This window comes from Oncorhynchus nerka, linkage group LG6 (genome assembly GCF_034236695.1).
Source record: "Oncorhynchus nerka isolate Pitt River linkage group LG6, Oner_Uvic_2.0, whole genome shotgun sequence".
Classification (NCBI taxonomy): domain Eukaryota; kingdom Metazoa; phylum Chordata; class Actinopteri; order Salmoniformes; family Salmonidae; genus Oncorhynchus; species Oncorhynchus nerka.
This window is the reverse complement of record NC_088401.1, coordinates 20,034,553-20,050,856: the sequence shown is the minus strand read 5'-3', so window position 1 is coordinate 20,050,856 and position 16,304 is coordinate 20,034,553. Positions and strand designations below refer to the sequence as shown.

Sequence of the window (16,304 nt, the reverse complement as noted above, 5' to 3'; positions counted from 1 at the left end):
ATATGTGATTGACATTCTTCACAACAATGTAGTCATGTTTTTATGGCATGTTGATTAAGTACATGTTGCCAATATGCGCAATGAATGCTTTATATGGGTATTGCAAATTTAAGTTTACTCAATAGGCCTAATTGGATACAGAATTTGTTGCAATACTATTTTAGCATTAATCTTTTTCAAAATGCCTAAATATTCAACGGCGTGTTTATACACAAGTTAAAAATGCGCACAGTTCAAGACAAGGGTGAGGATTTGATATGCCTGCCTTCATTTATGTTCAGCAACTAACTTGGCCTGTTGCAGATAATTTCAATGCATTTGCGCACACTGGTCAATAGACCTACATAAACTTGTACTATATCTGTAGGCTAATGTAGGCTTATTATAAAATATGAAATACATAACTTTTTTTGTTTCAATTACAGTCTTGGCATTTTCAGTTTGTTTATGTAATTAATAGGCAAGTGAAAATGTACATTCATCAACAAGACCTATATTACCCGTCAGGTTTATAAGTGCTCCCTATATGGTTGGAAGACAGACGATCCGCATGGATAGTGGAAATGGCCCAGTGACAGTTATGGATGAGAGTCCCACATCTAGCCCCAGATCCAGCCCCAGTCCTGACATGCTGACCCCCGACAGTCGGCGTCCGGAGGCCCTGCAGCACTCCAGGGTGGTCCAGGCCGGCGGGCTCGGTGGCAGAGGGCGACCGGCAGCAGCCAACGCAGCACGGGAGAGGAGTCGAGTGCAGACCCTGAGAAGCGCATTCCTGGAGCTACAGAGGACTCTTCCGTCGGTGCCACCGGACACAAAACTGTCCAAGCTCGACGTGTTGATTTTGGCCACCACGTATATTGCCCATCTGACTCGGACCTTGCAAGAGGAGGGGATGGAGGAGGGAGAGAGCAATAGACAAACAGAGGCCTTACACTCGCTGAAAGGTGAAGGTTACCTGCACCCTGTGAAAGTAAGTAGGCCCAACACATTTTGACGTTGAATTGATATCGAAATTCCATTTGAAACTAACCTGACAAAGTGTGTGATAATTGTGTATCAGCTCTATTCGATATACCACATGATAGAAAAAAAACATGATAATACATTTTTTTGTTGGCTAACAATTATCAATCATACATGCATAAAATGCATTTAGCCATCATTGCACAACTTGTTATATTACACAGATCTTTAAAATGAGTAGGCTTCCTATTATGTTTAATAAAATTATACAGAGAGGAATGGCAATTATTGGTAATTGAAAGCACCAATTTGCACCATAAATTGTGTAAAATGAAACATTTAAATTAATATATTGCTTAATGTATGTGTGTTCAACTGAATAATTACTTAAAATAAACTTAGCAACATATTTGTTTCTTAATTTATTAATTATATTTTCAGGTGCATTGAAATCAGTTAACTGCACTCACTAAATCATTTGTTATCTTTTTATCTTAACAGAAGTGGCCAATGCGATCCAGGTTATACGTCGGCGCCAGCGGTCAGTTTCTGAACAATTCAAAACAGACAGAAAATCAAGGCGCATCGTCGTCGACCTCGCAGACATAAATCTATCCACTGCATAAGGGACTTCTAATTCAGACGACCATTAATTAGTAAGACTCTTTCAGCTAAATCCACCAATGAGGACTTATGAAATGGACAGCAGATTCGTCGTCTGACAGTGCTTATTATTTTTATTTATCAAACAACTGAAGTCTCTGCTTTCGACTTCAGTTATTTTCATGTAAAGGAGACAGTCACGACTCTTTCAATAGTAGGAACACATTGTAAATTAATATATTATGTGATTATGTATATAAAATCTGAGAAAGCCTGAATATTGTTGCTCTTATTTTGGCCATGCTGTGTTTCTGCTCTGCTTTCTGCTGTTCTGTGCCTGTTGGAGATATTAACGTGTGTATACTTTTTAGAAATTCCGTGTCTGGTGAAATGAACATTTGCACTAAATGCATGTGTGAATAACTTAACATCTGTCATGTGAAGTGATCTGTCAGAATCTCAACAGTGGTAGGAGCCTCTTCATCTTCATCAGTTTTTTGATAATGACTTGAGGAATAGAAATAAGACATGTCTCCCATTCCATCGGTTGTAAATAAGTTTACTGAGATGTATTTGTTCTAAGTGGCCTAAATAATCATGTTCTGTCATTTAAGTCCAGCTTTATCTCTTAACAATCAAGAGGGATTCCATTTGATTATTTGCATGAAAAGGGAATTATGACTTGACGTTCATTCTTTGCAGTCAGATATATATTTTACACAAATGCACAATTTTGCAACCACAACAAACTCCTAATTACAATAAATGTTAATGCATTTCAAGGCACATATTGTGGAATGGGCCCTAAGTCTATTCAAAATGGTAGGTACTCTTTCAGTGTGGTGTATAGTGTGTCCAGATGCCGAATTCAAAACAATGGGAACTGGGAACGCGGAAATCTCTGAATTCTGACTTCAGTGTGTTCAAAACAACTGGGAACTCGGAAAAAAACTCGCTCTGACTGGGAAATCGATTTGAATGTCATCCAATTCCGAATTCCAACTCGGGAGGTCGGGCCTTTTCTAGAGCTCGGACTTCCCGAGCTAAAGATCACTGAAGTCATGATTTGACCTCCCAGTTGTTTTGAACTCGGCAAGAGGCCACTTCTATTAAAGGGAATGTTCGGGAATTGGGCAATTAATTTTAAAAAATGTATCTACTTCCCGAGAGTCAGATGAACTGGATATACTTTTTATGTCTCTGTGTTCAGTTTTAAGTAAGCTGCCAACTACCGTGCCAACTACTGGAAGTCTATGGGAACAGCTAGTAGGGGAAATCGATAAAGGGCCTCATTGCCAAAATCCCAAACTATCCCGTTAAACTATAGCATAACTTTTGAGAATTTTAGCTTTATGAAGTTGATATCGAATGTTCAAAGATCAATTTAGAAAGTGCACTTTTATGTAGGCTACTCAGACACTGTTAAACTTCTGAAATGTGCAAATTGGAAACTTAGCACAATATTCAAAAGAAAAACTGATAGTTATGGTTTTAAAGGCCCAGTGGAGTAAAACAATTGATTTCCCTGCGTTTCATATACAATCAGTAGCCAGTTTATTAGGTACACTCATCTATACTGAACAAAAATATAAACACAACATGTAAAGTGTTGGCCCCATGTTTCATGAGCTGAAATAAAAGATCCCAGAAAATGTCCATTCCTATCAAATTTTGTGCACCAATTTGTTTACATCCCTGTTAGTGAGCATTTCTCTTTTGCCAAGATAATCTATTCACCTGACAGGTGTGGCATATCAAGAAGCTGATTAAACAGCATGCACATCACACAGGTGCACCTTGTGCTGTGGATTTCTTTTAAACAACACAAATGTGCAGTTGTCACAACACGATGCCACAGATGTCTCAAGTTGAGGGAGCGTGGAATTGGCATGCTGACTGCAGGAATATCCACCAGAGCTGTTGCCAGATAAGTCAATGTTCATTTCTCTCCGTCGTTTTGGAGAATTTAGAAGTACGTCCAACCGGCCTCACAACCTCAGACCACGTGTAACCTCGCCTGCGTGATCGTCTGAGATTAGCCATCCAGACAGCTGATGAAACATGTCTGTAATAAAGCCCTTTTGTGGTGAAAAACTCATTCTGACTGGCTGGGCCTGGCTCCCCAGTGGGTGGGCCTATTCCCTCCCAGGCCAACCCATGGCTGCGCCCCTGCCCAGTCAAGTGAAATCTTTACTGTTGCCAAGATAATCCATCCACCTGACAGGTGTGGCATATTAAGAAGCTGATTAAACGGCATGATCATTACACAGGTGCACCTTGTGTTGGGATAAGATTTTTTTTTAATGCAGTTGTCACAACACAGTGCCACAGATGTCTCAAGTATTGAGGGAGCGTGCAATTGGCATGCAGACGGCAGGAATGTCCACCAGAACTGTTGCCAGAGAATTTAATGTTAATTTCTCTACCATAAACCACCTCCAATGTCGTTTTAGAGAATTTGGCCGTATGTACAACCACAGACCACGTGTAACCACGCCAGCCCAGGACCTCCACATTCAGCTTCTTCGCCTGCAGGATTGTCTGAGAACAGCCACCCAGACTGCTGATGAAACTGAGGAGTATTTCTGTCTGTAATAAAGCCCTTTACTGAGGAAAAAATCATTCTGATTGGCCTATGCCCTCCCATGGCTGCGTCCCCGCCAAATCATGTGAAATCCATATATCTATTTCAATTGACTGATTTCAAGTTAATGTCACATGCACAAGTACAGTGAAATGCCTTTCTTACAAACTCAAAACCCCAAAATGCAATAATCAGTAACAATGTAATACTAGAAAAAAACAGGAGAAGAACTGTAACTCAGTAAAATCATTGGAATTTTTGCATGTTACATTTATATATTTTTTCAGTATACTATCGAGTTGGACCCCCTTTGCCTCCAGAACAGCCTGAATTCTTCAAGGGAATGGATTCTACAAGGTGTCAGAAACATTCCAACGTTTGGTATCAAGGTACAATTGATATAATTTGCTACAATTGGTGTCATGGGACCTAACGTGTGCCAGGAAAACATCCCCCACACCACTACACCACTGCCACCAGCCTGTACCGATGACACTAGGCAGGATGGGGCCATGGTTTCATGCTGTTTACACCAAATCCTGACTGCCTTCAGCATGACGCAACAGGAACAGGGATTAATTGGACTAGGCAATGTTTTTCCACTCCTCAATTGTCCAGTGTTGGTGATCGCGTTCCCACTGGAGACGCTTCTTCTTATTTTTAGCTGATTGGAGTGGAACCCGGTGTGGTTGTCTGCTGCAACAATCCATCCGTGAAAAGGATAGACGAGTTGTGTGCACCGAGATGCCATTCTGCACACCACTGCGCCGTTATTTGCCTGTTTGTGGCCCGCCTGTGAGCTTGTACGATTCTTGCCATTCTCCTTTGACCTCTCTCGTTAACGAGCTGTTTCCGCCCACAGGACTGCCACTGACTGGAAGTTTTTTTGTTTGTCGCACCATTATCGGTAAACCCTAGACACTGCCGTGTATGACAAGCCCAGGGGGCCGTCCGTTACTTAGATACTGGAACCGGCGCGCCTGGCACCGACGATCATATCACACTCGAAGTCGCTTAGGTCACTCGTTTTGCCCATTCTAACGTTTAATCGAAGCAGTAACCAGATGCCTGTCTGCCTGCTTTATAAAGCAAGCCACGGCCATGTGACTCACTGTCTGTAGGAGCGAACCGTTTTCATGAACGGGGTGATGTGTCTAATAAACTGGCCACTGAGTGTGTATTTCCACACTAAGATGATAATGCCCTTTTAGTGTAAGAGCTGAAAAGACTACCTGACATTTCTGCCTGTTTTGGTGGGATGGAGTTTTGGCCTGCCTGTGCCAATAACAGCTTTTTTTCACCTTTCCCCTCCCCACTCAGACCACTCCCAGACAGTCCTAGAAAAACAATTTGTTTGAGAAATTGCTCTTTGCTAAGCCATCTTTTTGACAATGTTAATTGAAAACCCACATTAAGGTACTTAACGTAAATTGTTACCCAGAAATGATTTGATATTGAGATCAAAACGGCTGCATTGGACCTTTTAATTCAAATGAAAATTGCCAAAACACAAATACAATCAAAACACCGTTTTCAACAGTTATAAAATAGACCTATTAGCTGCCTCATAATAATAGGTAAAACCTTGTAGGGTGTTTTTGGTAGTTGCCTGCGTGATGTGAGCTCAGACTGCGCATGCCAATAACGATGAAGCAGGAAGTCATCTTTCTCTGTGGAAGAACAACGAAGGAGGACGCATGGAGGTTGTATGCGCTCGCACCAATATTATTATTATGTGCAACAACTTGTTGAGTTCCCCGTTCAGGCAACAGGTAGGTGGCTAATAACATTAGGCAGTCGGATTTATTCAATAATAATGCAAATTGGTGTTTTAGCTGGCTATGTAAAATACCAGAACACTAGCATGTTAGCTAACCTGAATGTAACGTTTCCGCCGTCAAAATAAGGATTATATCCTTCCCTCTAAAAATGGATTCGAAATCATTTACGTAGTTTTCTGTAATATAATCGTCCCGTTTCAATGATACAATTTTATTGACTAGGTTAGTAAGCAAACCGTTTCCTTGTCACTGGTGCGCTGCGCTCGAGGGCCACGAATCAATGCCACTGATCACGTGAGTAGGCAGACTGTCGTGGCCATAATGTAGTTAACGCTAGGGTAAGCGAGAGACTGGTAATGTATGGATATTGTCTGGCAAAGGGTGCAGCTCATTAATTATTTAATAATCATTCATTTAGTTTGCTAATTAACCACTCCCCCCATGTTTATGCTCAAATTGGTGCATCCCGCAGACATTTGAGGCACTTTTGTCGGTGCATGTGGGCTGTTGGCAATCATACTATGGATAATTTTACCAAAATAAATTGACTGTTTACTCTTGGATCTTAGTGTCATGTGTGAATGGAATGGGCCCATAGTAAAAAAATGTATGACTTATCGAACGGTGTATTTGGGCCTAAATGTCCCAGCAGTATTGTAATAAATCATACTGTCCGCTGCTTGTCCCAGATCCGATGATAAATGGCCCCTTTGTCATTTCGGACCCTATTGTTAGTTAGGTTACTGCACACCTGCTCTGGTCACCGATCATCGGATACCACGGTGGTCTGTTAATTGTCTTCGCAATGGCTTCATTGTGGAATCTCGACTTTGGACGTCTCAAAGGAGTTAAGGTCGTGATCTGCTGTTGAACCTTCCTTGGAAAGGCTGCAGTGTGGGCTTTCATTGTGCAGTACTCCCAAGCTGTGTTAAATGTGCCCCCTGACCCTAAGTTCATTACTCATTTTAGCTGTCTAGTTGTGTTCGGACTGCATTGGCTATTCCTTCAGTACAGCTTATCCATGCAAGATAAAAACCAATAGTGCCACACCAGTTTCCTGGCAATTACTTGGGAGTACTATTTGTGGATGTCACTGAGACTTTTTCAAAGTGCAGAATGCTTCCCATAGATCTGAATGTGGCTCTTTTAATATCTTTGAATATCTGAGCAGTAGAGTTGTGTGCGATCTGAATCCCAGAATTAGCTGAACCTTGAATTTGGTAAACTCGAGCTGTGTAGGCTGATATGACAGTGTTTTTAAATATACAGCTGCAGGAATTTCACTTCAGGTTTTATGTATTTCTCTTATAGCGTTCATGGACTTGAAGGGTGTTGAAGGATCCAGACACGGATGCATCCTTTGTTGTACTGGAGTGAGTCATCCATTCTTAAACCAAGGTTTATTAAAAGGCCTAGAATATAATTTTTGCCGTTTACCCATCTAACTAAATTTGGTTGCTGAGACTAACTGAACTACCAGTAAAATCACATCAATGACCATACCACAACTGTCAGTCAAATTTGATTTATTATTTTTTTGTCGCAAAGTTAATTCAGTTTTTTTCACAGGTTTTTCTTTTGGGGACAGATGGTGCTGGCTATGCCAGTAGTGTACTGAGGTGAGTTCATTCCACTATAAGCTATGCTCTGCTAGTCGGTTGTTCTGCTGGTACTGTGATGACTTCACACATTTGCCGTTTACCCATCTGACTAAATTGGGGTGTTGAGACTGTGACTAACTGAACCACCAGCATTATTCTAACTAAAGAATACCATTTCAACCCACAACATCTCGATTGGAGGCCAATGATCATCAGTATAACAATGTTTTTCTCCCACAGATTTGATTGGCTGGCAGGGTACTGAAGACGCTATAAGAGATCTACACCAGGGGTGTCACTCATTCCATAGAGAGCCTAGTGTCTGTGGATTTTCCTTTCAGTTAAGGCTTAGACAACCAGGTGATGGAGTGACCTTAACTCGTCAATCAAGTACAGGGAGCAGTGAAAACCTGCATACACTCTGCCCTTCGTGCAATGAGTGACACGCAATCTACATCTTGTTTTTGGTGAGTTAGGCCTATCCCTTCTCGTTTCCACTGGCATTAACTGACTAGTTTTCAACCAGCCCACTTGAGTGGCCTGTTTGAAATCTGTTTTGCCTTCGGTTAATGTTGTGATGAGTTATCATTTTTGCCGTTTACCCATCAGACCATTATTGGGGTGCTGATAGTGTGACTAACTGAACTACCATTATTCTGAGATATTTTACATTGTCTATCAAATGATCATTTTAAGATTCTGTTCTTTCGTAGAGTTTAATGGGCCAGGATGTATATTGAAGACTGACGTAGATCTTGCCCTGTGGTGAGTAAAATATTATTTTTAATCTGAGGGCCAAACATGTCTTTGATCTGCAAATGTGCACGAAACTGGAGTTGTGATGAGTTCTACATTTTGCCGTTTACCCATCAGACTAAATTGGGATGCTGAGAGAGACTTCCTGAACTACAGTATAATTGCTTGCATATTTTGCCTAACTACAATCAAATGATAGTCATGCTAATAGACTGTTCTCTCCTAGATTGGGTTTGATGATCCAGTATGTGGAATATGAAGACTTCTATCTCAACCCTATGGTGAGTGTGAGGGCTAAATAGCCAATTGGTTTCCTTCAGTCTTCTACTGGAGTTGTGATGACTTCTCACTTTTGCTGTTTACTGATCTGACTAAATTGGGATGCTGTGACTAACTGAACTGCCAATATTAGCATTGATCATTACAGGTAGACGCAGCAGCGATATGGTAAAGGGGATAGTGGGTCAATTTCCACAAGTGTTGAAGCGTGAGCATCTTGCTTAGCTCAATATCTGCGGTGCACCTCGCAGGGTCTACCTTCAATCCCTGACTAAGGTTTGAGACTCTTATTTCATCATGCAGGATTGTTAGGCCTGTAGTAGGGGAGTTATTTCCTGGGTTGAGAGGTGTCAACTAAGATTTTTCTACCCGTGTTCATTCATTTTAAATGGAATTAATGCCATTTCTGCTAATTTACCCTGCTGAAAAGCCATTCATTTGAATTACCAGCATTGCAACTACACCCACAATGGTAGAAAGTTGTAGGTTGATGGCTAATCTCATTAGACAATGGTCATTTATTTAACTGATTTCTTCTATTCATTGACAATTCACAAGGTTTGGAAAGCGGTGCATGAACTCCTTCACAAATGTGACCTTGGAGACCTAAACTATCACCATTCTTGCCTGTCAAAAAAGCACAACCTTGGTCTGACTCCCCTGCTTAAGGTTAAATGTTTATTTTATTCTGCCCTGTTATGAAATAAAATATTTTATGGTACATTAATCGCAATTTTTTTTCTGGCTACATTGAAACATCAATGTTACAGTTCATGTATTAGACCCTAATCAATGGATTTCAATTGACTGCAGGTGCGTAGCCATGGGAGGGAATAGGCTCAGTCAGAATTAGTTTTATCACCTGTCTGGGTGGCTTATCGCAGGTGAGGCCGGTCGGATGTACTGCCAAATTCTCATTCAATACTCTGGTGGACATTCTTGCAGTCAAGCATGCTAATTCCACTCTCCCTCAACCTGATGTGGCTACAGCAATCATGCTGTTTAATCAGCTACTTGGTATGACACCTGTCACGTGGATGGATTATCTTGGCAGAGGAGAAATGCTCAATGTGAAGCGCTTTGTGCGTATGGAACATTTCTGGGATCAATACGTTGCATTTCTTTATTCTTCTGAGTAGCTCATTTCACCATTGAAATTCAATATAGAAAAATCCTTTAACTTAGCTGTGGTCCTATTCCTCCTCAGTGATGTAGCTGGCGGCCCCGGGTGCGTAGGCGTAGACAAAGTGCAGGATGTTCTGTTGGAGCTGCTCCAGGATAAGGTCTCTCCTGTGGAGAGCTTCCAGGTCACACAGGTCACAGGGAAATGCTGCGTCGGGTGGGATAACGAGCGCTGAGGCTCCTGTAGGTAGAGGGAGCAGTCCCCAGACCAACTATCAGGGAAAATCTAAACTGCAGTCCACACTGACTGCTATTACTAGAGCAAAGAAGATAATGGCCAGGATACTCTTGCCTGTAGAAATCCCCACTCACTGACATTAAAGCAAGACCTAGGCATGGCTGCGGGATTCTTCACCATGCTCTGCTGATGTATTTTTCTCTCCATATACAGGAGTATTAAAGACTTTGCACTAGTTTGGGGGCTGCAGCACTGCTATGGATCTAGGGGTGTGGCACCCTAGACCAAAGAAAGGTTGGACTGCGACATCTCTAGAAATGGTGCCGAGTCTGGAGGGGTTTGTTCTTTGACTGTTAATTAGCTACGATGTGTGATTTCAACATGGCAGCAAATGGGATCTATGAGTTTGGCTGCTGACTTGGCCTTCGGTCCTGTGTGTCATACCATGTCTGAGAGTGATGGAGTTTTCACACAGCAACACAGCGATCACTGCATCCTCCTCCAGCACTGTGCTTCTCAGACACAGTTTACTGTGGGCCTCAGCCAGGGAGATCCTGGAAGAAACATGCCAATAAAGACAATTAGAAGTAAACAAATGTCTAGTTTTTAGCTAAGCAGAATTTACTGTGAGTAATGGTACAGTTACTAACTGGCAATGAAATGCACCATGTAGGAACAGACCATCAGATCTGGAAAAACCTGTCTTAGTGATAAGCCTTTTGTATATCTATATAGTGCCACTGATGAAATTGTGTAAAAATAAACTCTCCGATACCACTGAAAATATTTTCCAGCCTACACAAAAAAGTCTAGACTCGGGCACCCATTTATTGGTTCTGTAAATGAATGATTGCGCTCCACCCTGTGGAGAAATATGACATTACAGAGAACTCTTCTAAAGCTGCAGGTGCCCTGAGAATTTGAATGGATTTTTCTCTTACAGTTAAATCGGATTTGACAAAGGCCCAAGTTAAACACTAAAATAAGTAAAAGGGTGATGTGTATAAATATTAAACATGGTATTTTTTAAATGAATAACCCTCAGCATGTGGTAGGCCCTTACAGTAGCTTGATGGAGGCCACAGACACCTTTGCACCATGGCCCGAGTCTGAGCGGACCCTTCTGCTGGCCATGTAATAGCCATGGATCATCATCTCTGCCCCAGGGCTCAGCTCTGTCTGGATCCTCTGGGTGTGGGCCACAAGCTAGGGGAAGGAAGAGCCCCTCAATGGTAAGTCAATGTTGTCTGTCACAAAGCATCTAAAAGTGCAGATGTATTTTTTATATGTGCCATAAATTACATGAAAGGTAAATATCATCATTATAGTGTGTACAGTATTGTGTGGTTTTACCTCCTTATAGTCCTGTGTGGTGAACTGCATGCAGGATGGGTAGAGGGGCTCTCCAGGCTGCACTGCCTGTCTGAGGGTGTGAACCGTCTGGGCTAGCAGGGCCTGCTTTCCCCCTGCCTCCCGACACAGGATCACCAGACCAAAGGCCTCAGCCAACTGGGCAGGGACCGGGCCCATGTCCTACACACACAATGGATCACAGATTTTCATGTGGCTGGTAGCTAATTTTGTTAAAATACATTAACATGGAAATACTATATTTACCACTAGAGTACTGTTTCTTGTCCATCCTGAATAGGCACAGGCCAAAGTGGAAGAGAACCTGAAAGCGTTTGTTTGGACAGCAGCCTGTTCCATGAGTGGAACAATTAACTACATCCTCTGAAGAGAGTAAATTGTCTCCCCTTCCTGCTTTGCCTACATAAAGCAAACGCCTAAACAGACAATTGGCTGGCTCAGATTTGACATTTCGGGAACACATATTTGCCAGTGCTATTGGCATTGTGTGGTAGGAGAAAAGGTTTCAAACTGCTCACATGGAATAGCATTGTTGCAGAATCACCATATCAGACAACAACCCAATGGGGGCACTCACATTTATCAAGTGCAGTAGTCCAATAAATTTGAATGGTAATGTAAATTCAACAACTATGACCCACCACTGTTCCCAGCACTGTACTGTCAGTCCTGGTGGTCTTGTTTGAGGGAGCTGTGGAGTCTGCCAAGGCCCAGAAGCTGCACTGGACAGGGAAGGAGATCTGCTGGTCAGCATCCTCTCCATACTTCTTCCCTGGGATGATCACAGACACTGTCCGACTCTCCAGAGCTGGGTGGGGAAGGAGAGCGGTCAAAGGTGAACTAACTATTGGTGGTGGATAGAAGGCAAAGGCCCCGTGTGAAACCAGTCCCTTGGGCTATACACTCAAATAACTTACTCTATACTTTGTGTCACAGGAGGTGTCATAATGTTGCATTGCTACAGCTGTATCAGACTGGCTCCAGGCTACAAGGTAAGCAGGGCTCTGTACCTGACTGAAGGGCATCCATCTTATCTTTCCTGTGGTGGCCCAGGTCCCCGAGCATGCAGACGCCTCCAGTGGCCAGCAGGGCGGAGCCAGCGTGGATGTTAGCCGTGCCCGCTCCGTGTTCATCACGAGAAAGAGAGGCAAACATCTCCCCTGTCGCAGGGTGTCTCACCCCACGGCCAGCCAGACCCAGGCTGTACGTCATCAGCCTAAGACGGGGGTAACGGAGGCTGGCTCTCAACTATTTATTTATAGGCATAGTATAATTTTACTGTAGTAATGTTATTGTTTTGGCCATTGTATTGTGCTTCCTAAGAACATGGTTGATTGATTGACTGATTCAGAGATTGATGAATTGACTGTCTGACTGAAGCATTATAATGCAATACCTTTCCAGTATGAGTGTGTCAGTCGTCAGGGCTAGCAGGTCCAGGCAGTGCAGTGAGTCTGGGTTGTCCTCCCGGCCCTGGACCAGGCTAAGCAGCAGGCCCAGCTTCAGAGTGCTGTACAAGCCCGGGGGAACCACAGGGGATCCAAACGTGTTAGCCACAATGGCAGAGAACCTCCAGGGGGAACAGGCTGTTGCCGTCAACAGGGCCTGGAAGTTAGAGCTGATGGTGCCCGTGTCTGGGGGGTGTGGTTGAAGGAAAAGAGGGGTGGAATGAATCTACTGGACTGTGAGGTGTTGTCATTGAATATACAGTACCAGTCAAAAGTTTGGACACCTACACATTCAAGGGTTCTTTATTTGTTGTATTTTCTACATTGTCGAATATTAGTGAAGACATAAACTATGGAAACAATCATAATATATTTTATTTTAGATTCTTCAAAGTAGCCACCCTTTGCACACTCTTGGCATTCTCTCAACCAGCTTCACCTGGAATGCTTTTCTAACAGTCTTTGAGTTCCCACATATTCTGAGCACTTGTTGGCTGCTTTTCCTTCACTCTGTGGTCCAAACCATCTCAATTGGGTTGAGGTCGGGGGATTGTGGAGGCTAGGTCATCTGATGCAGCACTCCATCACTCTCCTTGAGGCTGGTAACTCTAATGAACTTATCCCGTGCAGCAGAGGTAACAATGGGTCTCCTTTTCCTGTAGCGGTCCTCATGAGAGCCAGTTTTTGTCATAGCGCTTAATGGTTTTTACGACTGCACTTGAAGAAACATTTTCTGGATTGACTGACCTTCATGTCTTAAAGTAATGGTGGACTGTCGTTTCTCTTTGTTTATTTGAGCTGTTCTTGCCATAATATGGACTTGGTCTTTTACCAAATATAGGGCTATCTTCTGTATACCAACCCTACCTTGTCACAACACAACTGATTGGCTCAAACTCAGAGGGAAAAAAATCCACAAATTAACTTAACAATTTAATTGAAATGCATTCCAGGTGACTACCTCATGAAGCTGGTTGAGAGAATGCCAAGAGTGTGCAATGCTGTCATCAAGGCAAAGGGTGGCTATTTGAAGAATCTCATAAAATATATTTAGATTTGTTTTACACTTAGTTACTACATGATTCCATATGTGTTGTTTTTATGTCTTCACTATTATTCTACAATGTAGAAAATAGGTCAAATAAATAAAAACCCTGGAATGAGTAGGTTTGTCCAAACTTTTGACTGTACTGTTCTGGTATAAGCAAGTCAGAGGTCACAGTCCTCACACACAAGGACACACACATACATGTTCCTTATGAATGGCTTTCTCAGAGTAGCTGAAAATCAGACCTATAGATTCTGAATATGATTTAATGTAAGCTGATCTGTACCATTGTAAGCATGCATATAGGTCCTTACATTCAGGCTCCCACGGTTGAACGCTATTGGCCTCCACACTCCAGGTGACGTTGGGCCACTGGTGGACATGGGCCGGTATGCCCAGCACCCTGTACAGACGTCCAATCCTCATGGAGTTACACAGCTCATCTACAATGTTGTGAGGGAAACAGAACCATAACACTCAGAGGGGTTGTCTGGTTCTGTCTTGCTTTTTCCTAATTATTTGAGGAACATGCAAGGCACCTACACACCCCTGCCAAGAGCAACACAGGAACCAGGCCCTTGGAACAAAGACCTCACTGTGTGTACGTTGTGTGACCCAACTAATGAGTGTTTCTTACACTTATTAACATATATGTTTAGTAACATGATCTAGCTGTGTTGAATTCCTCCAGAAGACTAGGTCAACAGAATATGCTAATACTGGCACTGAGAATCACTGCTCTCTCAGGGGTAATGGCTGGACAATGTTATTGGAGGGCACAGGAACACCTAATATCTCACCCAGGGGCACTACTGCGTGGCTGGCTACTCAAACCTCTATTTTAACTCTTCCCCCATTGGATTTATGCTCCAAAATTAAATTTGTAATGGAAAAGAGAAAATTCCAAACAAACTTCTAAGTTACTTTTCTAAGGAGATAAAGTCAAATCTATTAAAAACAATCTTGACTTGCAATATGTGAACATTACAAAACGTTTGGGCAAAATGATCATTATTATGTGAGCTTACCTCTGAGAAACAGGGTGACAGACTGGTACCTGAGGGCACTGGGAGGATGGACTTTCAGGACATCCAGTGCTTTAACATGGATCAGCTCTACAAGCTGCTTGTCTGTTTCCAAACCACATTATATTTACATTACAAAAGGTCAGTCATTTAGCATATGTTCTTATCCAGTGCATCCATCTTAAGGTAGCTAGATGAGAATCACATTCAAGTACATTTTCTTCAATAAAGTAGCTGTATGCAAAATCACAGCTAGTTAGAAACTACGAGCTACATGTAAGATGTGAGGCTACTTCATCAGGTATCATTTAGGGACATTCTCACCCCCCAGGACCCGGAACTTGATGTCCTCTTTGAGGTGAGAGGAGCAGAGCAGGCAGCTGAAGTCACTCCTCACTGTGGCTGACTCAGTGGCTCCGGGTGCGTGCACTCTGATGTGATGGAACCCTGAGGATAACATCATATTACAGAATTTGTAAATGGCATTACCGTGATGTTATGAAAACAGAAATAGGTTACTTGTAATCAGGCCTACCTGTTGAGCAGGGACAGTCCTCCTCAGAACAGAGAAACCTGGCTCCCTGAGTGTACTTGGAGACCCTAGTCATCGCGATGGCCAAGCCCTCCATGGCAACAGGCCTCATGGGGCCATAACCACAGGGAAACTCACAGAGGTCCAAGGTGTACTCAGGGAACGGAGGTAGGTGTGTAAACTTCAGGATCACATTCACCTGACTTTCTGTGTGGATTTTCTCTATGAGGGAGAGTGTCTTTATTGACAGAAAACAAACCTGAAAGAGTGACAACAACAAAAACAAATACCAGTATGTTTAAAATTCAAGGTTTGAATAAGGGGTAATGTAAATGGGAGATGTTTTGGACTTACAGATTGAAACAGTGCTGTAGCTTTGAGGGGGTCATTGAGAACACAGTCACCCAATCTAGGATCCAGTTCGATTAGGTCTGAAGGGTTCACACGGATACAGAACCGATACACAGCTTCATTTCGCTGGATGTCTGAAGGGAATATGTACTTGGGTGATTGATGTAGCTGTTATAAAGTCAACTCTATCAATTTATATAACCATATCAGTTATTTAACAGTTTGCTGTCATCTATGAAGGACTGCGTCTCACGTGTCACCACATCCTCCAAGTGGGTACAGGGTTGCCTAGGTTACCCTTTCCTCAGGAGTCACACAATCCCATTAGCTAGCTAACACTGACCGAAAGCTCTCGCTAGCTAGCCTACAACTGGCCCTTAAAACTTACCGTTGAATGGTTTGCAGTCTTCAGCAAGTTGAAGAAGAGCTCCACTTCTGTCTAGAAAAGACAAAACTGACTCTTTCAGTAAGAAAACGTCTTCCATTTTCTGTTACCGACTGACTAACGTTAGCTAAAGAGTTGGCTGAAGAGACTAGTCACACAGTCAAGATATCACGCGACTTGAACATTTGAACTGTGCTCGCTAATTTGAGTGCACAGA

At 42.6% G+C, this 16,304-nt stretch overlaps 2 protein-coding genes and 1 long non-coding RNA gene across 10 annotated transcripts; 2 read left to right on the top strand and 1 right to left on the bottom strand.

Annotated features, from left to right (window-relative positions):
- The first annotated feature begins 499 nt into the window (after window positions 1-499).
- LOC115131027 (transcription factor 24-like) lies at window positions 500-1,833 on the top strand. The gene is made up of 2 exons (XM_065019367.1): window positions 500-970; window positions 1,465-1,833. Exons 1-2 carry the CDS (start codon window positions 527-529, stop codon window positions 1,570-1,572), a joined length of 552 nt encoding a protein of 183 aa, XP_064875439.1. The 5' UTR covers window positions 500-526; the 3' UTR covers window positions 1,573-1,833.
- Window positions 1,834-5,802: 3,969 nt separating this feature from the next.
- LOC115130143 (uncharacterized) lies at window positions 5,803-12,650 on the top strand. Of its 8 annotated transcripts, none has more exons than XR_010464057.1 (8): window positions 5,803-5,922; window positions 7,243-7,304; window positions 7,501-7,550; window positions 7,773-8,297; window positions 8,515-8,843; window positions 10,983-11,159; window positions 11,291-12,133; window positions 12,352-12,650. It is a non-coding gene; the product is annotated as an uncharacterized LOC115130143 (long non-coding RNA). The 8 variants fall into 8 exon arrangements; XR_010464055.1 differs by having other exon boundaries at window positions 5,805-5,922; window positions 10,141-11,159; XR_010464056.1 differs by having other exon boundaries at window positions 5,806-5,922; window positions 8,515-8,569; window positions 8,701-11,159.
- On the bottom strand, window positions 8,942-16,187 carry mcmdc2 (minichromosome maintenance domain containing 2). Its single transcript, XM_065019366.1, has 13 exons — window positions 16,091-16,187; window positions 15,706-15,836; window positions 15,351-15,610; window positions 15,144-15,283; window positions 14,823-14,924; window positions 14,109-14,237; window positions 12,695-12,932; window positions 12,309-12,514; window positions 11,940-12,106; window positions 11,281-11,460; window positions 10,991-11,133; window positions 10,372-10,481; window positions 8,942-9,930 (listed from the first exon to the last, which is right to left on the bottom strand). Exons 1-13 carry the CDS (start codon window positions 16,185-16,187, stop codon window positions 9,761-9,763), a joined length of 2,073 nt encoding a protein of 690 aa, XP_064875438.1. The 3' UTR covers window positions 8,942-9,760.
- Between the last annotated feature and the right edge of the window lie 117 nt (window positions 16,188-16,304).

What these genes read in the sequence shown, in the direction of transcription:
- mcmdc2 (XM_065019366.1), bottom strand. Translation starts at nt 16,187, where the DNA reads ATGGAAGACGTTTTCTTACTGAAAGAGTCAGTTTTGTCTTTTCTAGAC. An exon ending in AGACTGCAAACCATTCAACG is followed by an intron (nt 15,837 to 16,090) that starts GTAAGTTTTAAG and finishes TATTCCCTTCAG; the next exon opens with ACATCCAGCGAAATGAAGCT. An exon ending in GTGGCCTCCATCAAGCTACT is followed by an intron (nt 10,482 to 10,990) that starts GTAAGGGCCTAC and finishes TGTTTCTTCCAG; the next exon opens with GATCTCCCTGGCTGAGGCCC.
- LOC115131027 (XM_065019367.1), top strand. Translation starts at nt 527, where the DNA reads ATGGTTGGAAGACAGACGATCCGCATGGATAGTGGAAATGGCCCAGTG. An exon ending in GTTACCTGCACCCTGTGAAA is followed by an intron (nt 971 to 1,464) that starts GTAAGTAGGCCC and finishes TTATCTTAACAG; the next exon opens with AAGTGGCCAATGCGATCCAG.